General features: G+C 53.5%; 2 protein-coding genes across 3 annotated transcripts in view; both read right to left on the bottom strand.

Annotated features, from left to right (window-relative positions):
- Nucleotides 1-161: 161 nt before the first annotated feature.
- LOC308439427 (uncharacterized protein) lies at nt 162-2675 on the bottom strand. The gene is made up of 2 exons (XM_080941233.1): nt 2059-2675; nt 162-1886 (listed from the first exon to the last, which is right to left on the bottom strand). The coding sequence occupies exons 1-2, from the start codon at nt 2486-2488 to the stop codon at nt 820-822; spliced, it is 1497 nt and encodes a 498-aa protein (XP_080797359.1). The 5' UTR covers nt 2489-2675; the 3' UTR covers nt 162-819.
- Nucleotides 2676-7137: 4462 nt separating this feature from the next.
- The window catches only part of AGFG2 (ArfGAP with FG repeats 2), a 32305-nt gene continuing 29459 nt past the window's right edge, over nt 7138-9983 (bottom strand). For both annotated transcript variants that reach the window (XM_080940410.1, XM_080940411.1), the window contains 2 exons: nt 9068-9153; nt 7138-8463 (listed from right to left, as the gene is read on the bottom strand). In XM_080940410.1, the coding sequence (XP_080796536.1) occupies nt 8410-8463; nt 9068-9153 (140 nt within the window). In that variant the 3' untranslated portion in view covers nt 7138-8409. The remainder of the gene's footprint in view (nt 8464-9067; nt 9154-9983) is intronic.

Below are 9983 nucleotides of genomic sequence, written 5' to 3'. Positions count from 1 at the left end.
AAGCTGTTTAGTAGACAATAAATCAGAGTGTGCAAACCAGGCTCTCTGCAGTGGGCATGGGACCACGACACGGCACGGCACGGCACGCAGTCGTTCTTCTCCAGGACTCCTCTCATTGGTCACCCACTACCTGGGGTGGGGAAATTCACTGAGCCAACACACTCAGGGAACACGGCACCTTTAATGGGTTGGTTGGGTCCACAGTGTGGGACTGGGCTGCACTCTGGGAAGTAAGGAAATTGATCTGGTCTGCTATGCCCAGAGAAGGGGTGAGTCTGACTCGTACCTGAGCAGGATGATTCAGGGGAGGACAGACGGCTTGGGGGCCAAACATGGTCCCTGATGTTTCTCCCATCTTTTCTGAGCCTTGGGAGTTCCGCTCTAGCTTGAAAAAAAACGGATTAAGATAATACTTTGGCTGAGAAGACACAATGCCATCTAGCTGCCAACATGTGAGGGGACTGAGCTGTCCCAAACCAGGGTGAGCGTCTTCATACACAGCTAGCCTGAGACTGATTCTGTAGGCATTCAGCTGAGAAGGGTTTTATTTGTTTGTTGTTTGGGTTTTGGGGGAGGGGATAAAGAGAGGAGTTCTAGTACTTTCTATTAAAAGAGTCTAATTTCTGTGGAGCACTTCTTCCTGGGTGTTACTTGGGTGGTACAGCCGGAAGGGATAAAGCAGGCAAGGGAGCAGCATAGAAGCTCACAAGAGACAAGGTGGCTTCAGGGTCCCTGGCTCCTTTGTGCAGGTTTTCTCCTTTCCTCTCTTCCCTGACCGACGCTTGGGTCTCCTCCTCACCCCACTGTCTTCTGAAAGTTCTAGAACTTGATGCTGGCATAGCTATGTGGACTATTCCCTGGGGCTGCTCCAGGAACCTCCAGGGGAGGGACTAGGTCCAGGTCCACATAGTTGAGGCAGCTGTCCAGAGACCCTAGCCTAGCACCGGCCGTTCCTACATAGTCAGGGATGTACATGTAGTCCCCAGAGAGCTCTGACCCTTGGGAAGAGCGGGAGTGAGCCACTGCGGGTCCCCATCTGTCCCTAATGCTACACTGGGCACCAGGATGCCCAAGTTCAGGCTCTCTGGCCTTGAGCTCGTAGTAAAAAGACCCGGGTAAAAATCTACTCATGGGCACGTACTCTGTGCTCTCAAGCTGCTTACTGGGATTTACCCTGGCAGGGGTGGGAGGAAGGCCTGGGGGCGTCATCCACATGTAGTCACCAGCTTCTCCTCCCCCCATGTGCACATAGTCATTCCTGACTCCCATGGTGATGTAGTCCCCGCCCAGATCTAGCCCCCTGTAGGAGGGTGTTGCCCCCATCCTTTCCAGGGGCTTGAAGTAGTCCTGATTTGCTCGCTCACCGGGGCTTCTTGCTTGTGCTGCTGGTACCGGTACCGAAGAAGTAGGGATTTCATATGGTGGCAGGGCAGGGGCTGCCGGAACACCCTTTGGAGGATCTCCCAGCGGTGGTACCTCAGCTTTGCCACTGGCTGCACTGTTCCCCAGCCTCTTCATGGCGGCCAGGACAGTCTCATGAATGTTTTGGGCCACCACTGCGTCAGGGGCCTGCAGCCACAGCTCACCAGGACCCACGGGTGCTGAGCGCCCCAGTTCCAGGAAGAAAAAAGAGTCTGCGTGGCCGCAGCGGCGCACACTGAGCAAGGACAAGCGCAGAACTGGTGGTGGCGTTGCCCGGCTGTCTCTGGACCCTTTGCTCCCTGGCTTCCGCAGGAGGCTCAGGGCCCCAGACCCCAGGCACAGGCGATAGCTGCCGCTGGTCAGGCCTCGTGTTCTCCCCAGCCCCTTGGACCGCAGTGCCACAGGCCAGACGTCCTGGAATGGGGCGGAGATCCAAGACTCGGGGGCCTCTTGGGGACTGAAACCTGGAGAGAATGGGCAAGTTAATGGGAGGTTGGGGGGTCACCGGATGCCAGGTGACCCAAGATGTGTAGAAGCTTAAGATTTGACCTTTGTTGACCTGAGGGAAATGGGTTCAAGATAAACCAAGTCCGGCAACCCCCCCCCCCACCTCCCCGTGGCTCACCCAGGGCTCACCCATAGCGGCAGCAGCAGCTGCGGCGGCAGTGGCGCGCACCTCGAGCAAGGCGCTGTACCACGCTTGCTGCTCCGCTTCGCTGGCCGCCGCCACGCCCAGGCTGCTGTCGCTGGTATAGATGACGATCAGGTGGCGCTGACGGGCATCCGCGCGCTTGCTAATAGTGCAGGCACCCTCCAGGCTAATGGTACGCCGGGGTCGAGGTGGGCGGCAGCTGCTGGCCGAGAACTTCTTCTCGCTCTCGTAGCACTCCAGGCGTGGCGGGTCAGCGCGCAGCACGAAAAAGCGGCGTCGCTGGGACTTCTGTTTCCTCAGATGGCCACAGAGCCGCACGTCGGGCGGACAGGGCCAAGGAAACGGCGTGCCGAGGGACACGTCGGTGGGCTCGCCCCCGGAGGAGACTGTGGAGCTCGTACCTGCGGGCTTCATCTCCAGCCAAAGGTAGTAAACTGTCCTCAGAAGGACCAATTTGAATGAGTCTGGTCCCCTGAGCTACCACCGGCTTGGGACAAGTAGACCTGGAAGGTTGCAACCGGCCTAGTTGCCCTGCATCTCTCCAGCCTGTTCCTGCTTAGGAAGTGAGCAAGGAGCCTGTATACAGGGGTGCGTGTGTCCCAGTGGCCTGTGACACCAGGACTCCGAGGTCTAAGGGAGGCTGACCCTGGCTCAGCCTCCTGGTTGGAATCTCCACCCCTTCAAGTTAACCCTCCCACGCCCACCAGTGCAGGAATTTGAGTTTAGGAGTCAGAGGCTGGAGTCCTGCAACCGCTGGGACCAAACTTTCACAGGGGCGGGGAGTAAGGAGGGAAGGCGTCTCTACCAATCAGCTGACTGGATACGGGGGTGGAGGAGTACCGCCAGGGGCAGCCTGGGGCAATCTTAAAAGCTAGAAAGCCAGGGTGCAGAAGCGGCCGGTGGTTAGCAGTGATGGCACTAGATAAGAGGAGAGGCCTAGAGGGTTATCCTGACAGCAGCGGTTTCCCAGGCAGGAGCCACCTCACCGAGCCTCTAGTTATAGCTCCTCAGTGTTCCTTTCCGCCCAGAGAAGATGTTTGTGCCTTTGCTTCTAGGTTATTCAGGGAACATGGCTGCTGAACACTGTGCCAAACTCTGACTTGTTCTTCAATGGTTTGGGGCGATGGATACCCCAGGATAGGGAAAACAAACTAGATTGGTCTCTGGTTCCCAACCGCTCCCACCAGATTCCCACGCATGCAAATGGCCCCTGACAGGTCCGTGAAAGAGGAGTTGGTTTCTCGGGGACACCTTCCTAAAAGTGCCCCTCACCACCATCAAGCCAAAATGCCAACTTGAACCTAATGGTGGCTGTGGTCACAGAAGACTGGGATCATCCCATGGCAGATGTCCCAGTGACCCTTTGCATCCTGAGAGGCTTGGGTGGGGCTGGAGATCACACACCATGAATGTGCATGCTTGTAGGGGCCCGAAGACAACCTCTGGATTCCTCAAGAGCTATCCCTCTTGTTTTTGAGACAGGCTCACTGGCTTGGAACTTGTTCAGTAGGTTCTGTTAGTGAGCCTGGAAGTCCCAGACATAGCATGTGTCTGACTCCACTTCCCCTGCCTTGGGTTACAGTGCAGGCTACCACACCCAGCGTTCAAACTGTTTATTATGTGTGTTGTGCGGGTTACTCTTTGAAAGTGGGTTTCTTGCCACTTTGAGGCAGGGGCTCTTTCTGTGGACTTCTGGCATGCTGGCCTGGAGCTTTAAAGATAGTAGTAGTTGGGATTTTGTTTTGTTTTGTTTTGTTTTGTTTTGTTTTGTTTTTTGAGGCAGGGTTTCTCTGTAGCCCTGGCTGGCCTGGATCTCAGAGCTCTGCCTGCCTCTGCTTTCTGAGTGTTGGGATAACACTGCTGGACGCCCTGTCTTGTTCCAGGAACACGGGGATTATGATGCATGCCATGAATTCTACTTTTTATGTGGATGCCGATGATCACATTTGGGCCATCGGGTTTGCCCAGCAATCACTTTACCAACTGAATGTCCCCAGCCCCCGGATATTTTGTTTCTTTATATTAGGGTCACAGGGGGCAGGGACTGTCAGGCAAAGCTTAGTTGACAAGTCATGATGCCTTAGCAGACCTGCAAATTCCCTAATGCCGTGGCCCCCAAAATCCACATGGGGAAAAATGAAGGTATAGAGAAGAAAAGGCCAACCTGTGAAACCCTGGTAAGGGACCCACCCAACAGATAAATGGAACCAAGACAACCAGGGTCTTTTTCTCAGGATAGTTCAAAGGCAACCTAAGCAGAGGCCAATGGCCTGTTTGGGAGCTTCAATACTAGGGAAATCTCCGCAGTAATGAAGCTCTCTCAACTCTCACTCTTTCTTTTCTCTCTCCCACTCTCTCCCTCCCTCCACTACCCCCCCCCCCACCTCAAGTCAGGGTTTCTTTGTCAAGTCCTGGCTGTCCTGGAACTCCCTTTGTAGACCAGGCTGGCCACAGAGATCTGACTACCCATGCCTCCCAAGTGCTGGGCTTAAAGGGTTGCACCACCATCGCCTGTCTGGTTGAAGGCTGCATTTCTATGAGCACCTTTTCAAGTGCTGCCCGGAGAACAGACACCCAGTACCAACAAGCACCACAGGTATGGGCGTCTAGTGCCGGAGGCCTACCCCAGGTGCCCCCCAACCGGGCAGAGCCCCACCTAAGGGCTGAAAGAAATGCTCAAAGTGCAGTTGGTAAACCCTGGAAGATGGGCCCATAGATAATGTACTCATGCTGGGAGAACTGAACATGCTCGGCCTTGAACCCAGGGCCCCCAGTGAGAAGGGTAGTGGAGACAGCGTGGTTTTCAGAAGCTCTCTAGCCTGCTAGAGTTCGCAATGGCGAACAAGACTCCATCTCAAAGGAAACTGAGCCTCACTCCCTCAGGATTGAGTTGAAGCTGTCCAGGAAAGGTCTCTTCCTATCTTCTTCCTGGTTATCTTACAAACATCTGTCCTAAGGAAATCACATCTGCTGTCACAGGGACAGGTCCAAGCGCTCTGTGTCACTCCGCCCTGGGGCGCTGGGTAAAAGGATAGAGCAGGAAGCAGCAGCCATCCAAGGACCTGGGGTGTGGACTAACAAAGAGTATGGAGAAGAGGTAAACAAGGTCAGGTGACTTGATCTACTGGGTACCAGAAGACTGGTTTACCTTAGTTGCCATAGCAACAACTCTGCTCTAGACTCTACCTAAGCATATTATTTTAGTCTTCCAGAAGCCCTGGCACCTCAGGAAATAGCATATTTGGGCCTCTGCTAGGTTGGGGGCACATCACATCTCTATGGAAGAATCTTATTAGAAGGAGTGGGAATCTGTAGGGTGGTCTTATGATTCTTCTCTGGGTGTGTGTGTGGTGGGGGGTGGGTTGGGGGGGACGATAACTAAGCCATATAATGAGGCTTAGTATCCACAGAAACTGCCCACAGGTGACTGGCTAACGGACAAACCTGAGCCAGAGTGACTGTCGACTACATTGGCCAGGGGCTGTGCAGAGAAGGATGTGGCCAGACATGTATGAGACATGTGTTGTTCTAGCCAGGCCCCCCTCCCCCATGCGTGTGTATGTTCGAGTATGTGTGTCTGTCCAGATTTATATCAGTCAGGCGAGGCTGTGCAAAGAGGGAAAACAAGCTCACTCATTTCATGTTTTTCTACAGATTAGGGATGTTTCCGTTGTTTGTGCCACTGGTCTGGAGAAGTTGGATGGAGGACGGTTGCTAAGCCCTTCGTTGCCAAGGACGATGGCTTCAGCCCCAGCCTCAGCCCAGGGAATGTTTGAGGCTAACCCTGGGTAGAGTCTCAGCCTAGTCACCCAACCCAGGCCAGAAGGCTGTCCAGGGTCCACGTCAGACAGAGGGACAGGAGGGAGGGGAGAAGGCGAGGAGGACCTGGGCTCAGGCAGCAGGAGAGTCCCTGGGGTCAGTGCAGTTTGATTCATACATAGGGCAAAAGGAGCCTCATTTTTAGGGCCCTTTAAAACTAAATTTATCTGGAGCCAGAGTGTTCCAGGGAAGCTACGTTTAAAAAAAAAAAAAAAAAAGCCCTAGCCCTGACTCCTGGCTTCAAGCAGAATGGGGGGAAAGGGAAGGGCCAGAGACTTGGCTCCTTTGGTAGAATGCTAACTAGCACCTTGTGAAACTGTGGTGGCATGTCAGAAATTCAGTCATACTTGGACGCACTGTTGTGAAGCCAGCCTGGGCTACGTCGTGAGTTCCAGGCAAGCCAGAGCTACACAGCCTTTGTGTTTATGTCTCAAAAACAGCAGCAGCAGAAAGAAATGGGAGGGGCAGCCAGGCACCGAGGCACTTATCTGGAATCTTACTTAGCCTTCGGGAGTCTGAGGATAGCCCAAGCTACACAGGGAGACTTGGTGGTGGTGGTGGCTGACATTATTAAGATGAGGAAAGAAACAGAAAATATAGAAAAATCTAGAACAAAGGCTAGGGGCCAGCTGGGTGACCTCCCTCCCCCCCTCCCAGGAGAGGGAAGGAGGGGAGAGGCTAGGCTAGCGGGAGGGGGGCGGACAGCAGGGATTGAATCTTACTACAGAGGGAAGGCCAAGCCTGGCTTCGCAAGAACTAGAGATCTTTCCAGAAACGTCTACAGAACAAAGGAACTGCTAACTTAATTCCCACATCCCTTTGCTGGTCCTGTAGAAGAAATCCTAAGAATGAGTAGTTTAAAGGGCCAGGCACGCTTGGAGGAGGTCTGAAGGGCGGGGCCTCCCGGGTAAACAGCAAGGCCAAGGCCTGGGTCTCCCTGCAGGGACGCCTGGCTGCTACCACAACAGCCTGGAGGTGCTGAGAGCACCGAGGGGGTCTGTTTACCTATCAAAGCCACACTCCACCAGCCCCGTAGCAGGCCGGGCCCCATGACCACTCGGCCGGCTTCTCGCTAACAGAGCATGCGCAGTTCAGCCTTTGGGTGAGGTCACGTGTTTATCAGCCCAGGCAGCGAAGATCGGAAGATCGAAGTCAAGGATCAGTCATGTTGACTGACTTGTGTCCACTCCAGCTGGCACAAGACAAGACACTCGGAGCTTTTTTTTTTTTTTTTTTTTTTTAATTCTTTCAAACGCAATCTTTTCCAACATTGCCTCCAAACAAGCTTTGGTGCAGATATTTGGGAGCAGAGGGAGGAATGTGGAAAAAAAGAAAAGGGAAAAAAAACAAAACCCTAAACCAAACTCCCCAGCCCATCGTAGACTTTTCATTGGAAAAGTACCCCGTCGGTCGGAGCAGTGCATTGTGGGAAGCATCAGGACACTTGGTTGTCCTCCCGATCCCCGGGGCTCCAGGTTTGATTATCCAGGCACGGGCAGGAGTTATGCTATGCTTCAAGTTCCCAGGAAGATTCTAAGCAGGCGCTCTACCACTGAACTACACCCCGAGGCCTCTTTTTCCTTTTTATCCTTTTCCTTTGAGACAGGGTCTCAAAATTGTCCAGGCTAGTCTTGAACGTGTGGTGCTACCCCAAGTCCCCCAAGTTGTAGGACTATAGGCGTGCCCCAAGCCCCACTCCATCCTCCCAAGTTAGAGGATTGTCTGGGAGAAACAGAATGGCTGGCGGTGTCTGTTTACATATGTGTGCATATATATATGTATATAATAGGCTATATTAGAAAATTCTCTATAAATATAAAACACTGGTATTCAAACATGACAGTGCTAACTAAAGTGCTTGACAGGAGGCGGGCTCGCATACTCTGTAGGTAAATCTCCCCCATCCTGAAGGTCAGGAAGCGGGGACTGCTATGAAGAACTGAGGTGGAGAAGAGTGGGCGTGGCAGAGCCTGGAAAGCCCTGGACACCAGAAGCTTCACCGTCCCAGGGCTATCTGGTGGCTTTCAACACCAGGCCTCATCTTTACCCTACATTCCGGCTTTGGAAGGTTGGGTGTGGAGGAGCTATTCCCTCAGGGGAAGGCTGCGCTGGGGCTGAGCTTGCCTTTTCTCCCCATAGGGCAGGAGGAACAGGATTGAAGGCTGCCTTCATCCTTAATAATTTGACAGAAATACACCACTATAGGGCCTCCTGGGGAGAGTATCTTTGCTCCTTCTGGGCTTTTTCCTGGGTAGGTGTCCACTGAGGAAGAGGAAGCCCCTGGGCAGCAGATCAGGAGGCTAAAGTCTGATTCATCCACAAGCCTTAAGCTAAGCTTCCAAACCTCCCAGTTCCCAAGATCCATAAACCCAGCAAACCAGGCGCAACCTCAGGGTCAGACCCACAGCAATGCCCCACAGGCAAATGGTCACCAGAGCCGAGGGGGCAGCAGAAGTCCAAGTCATCCCCCACAGCCCAAGTAGGGGGGAGCCCCTTCTTCCCCCAAGGACACAGTGCTACAAGAATGGATTTGTGGTTGGAGGCTTGGAGGCGAACGCTGAGGTTCCAGTCTGCAGAGAGACAGCAAAAGGTTAGTAGATTAGGTGGGCAGGGGAGGGGACAGCTGGAGGCCACAGAACATGGCTTACTCTAGGAACGGACAGCAGGGGTGACAAGACGCTGAAAGGAATGAGGAGGACCTGAGAGCTGGGTGCGCAGGTACACAGCTGAAATCTCAGCACTCAGATGTCGGAGGCAGGAGGATCATGAGTCTCAAGCTAGCCTGGGGTACACAGTGACTCAGTCTCAAAAACAAGGAGGGTAAGGGAGGGTACTGGCTCCGTGGGTAGAAGCTTTTGCTGTTAAAACATGGGTACGAGTTCGAATCCTCGGCACCCATATAAAAAGCCAGAGTGGTCGCATGGGCACCTGCGACCCTGGTGTTTCAAGGGACAGAGACTGGAGGATGGCCAGGGTGTGCCAGCCACCAGATTAGCTCCAGGTTCAGGGAGCTGCCCTATCTCAAGACATGAAGGAGGAGCGTGGTAGGGAAGGCCACGGGAAGTCCTCCTCTGGCCTCTGTGAGTGTCCTCCAGGATGGGATCCGAGTGACAGCCCACATTACCACCTTCTGGAAAGATCTGTGCATCTCCAGTGTCACAGTGCAGTGCTTACCATGAACGGATTGGTAGAGATCCCGGCCGTCTGGCTCAGTGGCCTCTGCCCCAGCTTGGAGGTCCCCAAATCGCCAAAGGAAGAGCCTGGGAGGCAAGGACAATAATTCGGCGACTGTGCCTCTCACCTTCCTGAAGAGGAGCGGCTCGGTACCTTTCCAGGGAACACCCAAGAGGGGTCCTTCCAGAATTCTCCTCAGAAAAGTATGGAAAGAGCCATCAGGAGACACAGCTCTGCAGCTCCTCTGCTCCCTCTACTGGTCAGGAAGAAAAATAGCTCAAGTCTCGGCCTGCACAGGCAACAAGTGCCCCGCCCCCCCTGTAAATTGTCTTCCTAAGGTTCAAGTATAGGCTGAAAAAATATCCTTAAAAATATTTTGGCCTGGCAGTGGTGGCACAGGTCTTTAATCCCAGCAAGGACAGCCCGGTCTACAGAGTGAGTTCCAGACAGCCAGGGCTACACAGAGAAGCCCTGTCTTGGAAAGACCAACCAACTCCCAACCCAACAAACATTTTGAGCCAAGTATAGTGGCGCACACCTTTAATCCCAGCACTCGGGAGTCCAAGGCAGGCAGATCTCTGTGGATTTGAGGCCAGCCTGGTCTACAGAGTGAGTTCCAAGACAATCAAGGCTACATAGACTGTCTCAAAAACAAACAGAACTACGTGTGTGAGTGTGTGTGTGTGTGTGTGTATTACTTTTTGTTATTGTCTTTTGAGGCGGGGTTTGCGTTTGAATTTGTATTTATGCATGTGCATGCATGTGGACAATGGTTAGGAGCACATATTGCTCTTTCAGGGGCCTGAGTTCAGTTCCCAGCAGCTATACTGAATGGCTCACGGATTCTCCAGCTCCAGGGCATCTGATGCTGTTTATGACCTTTGGGAGTATGGACATTTGTGCACACTCACACAGA

The sequence above is a fragment of the Micromys minutus genome, assembly GCF_963924665.1.
Source record: "Micromys minutus genome assembly, chromosome: 29".
NCBI classification, from domain to species: Eukaryota; Metazoa; Chordata; class Mammalia; order Rodentia; family Muridae; genus Micromys; species Micromys minutus.
Note: the sequence above shows the minus strand (reverse complement) of the source record. Positions and strands in the feature narration are given on the sequence as shown.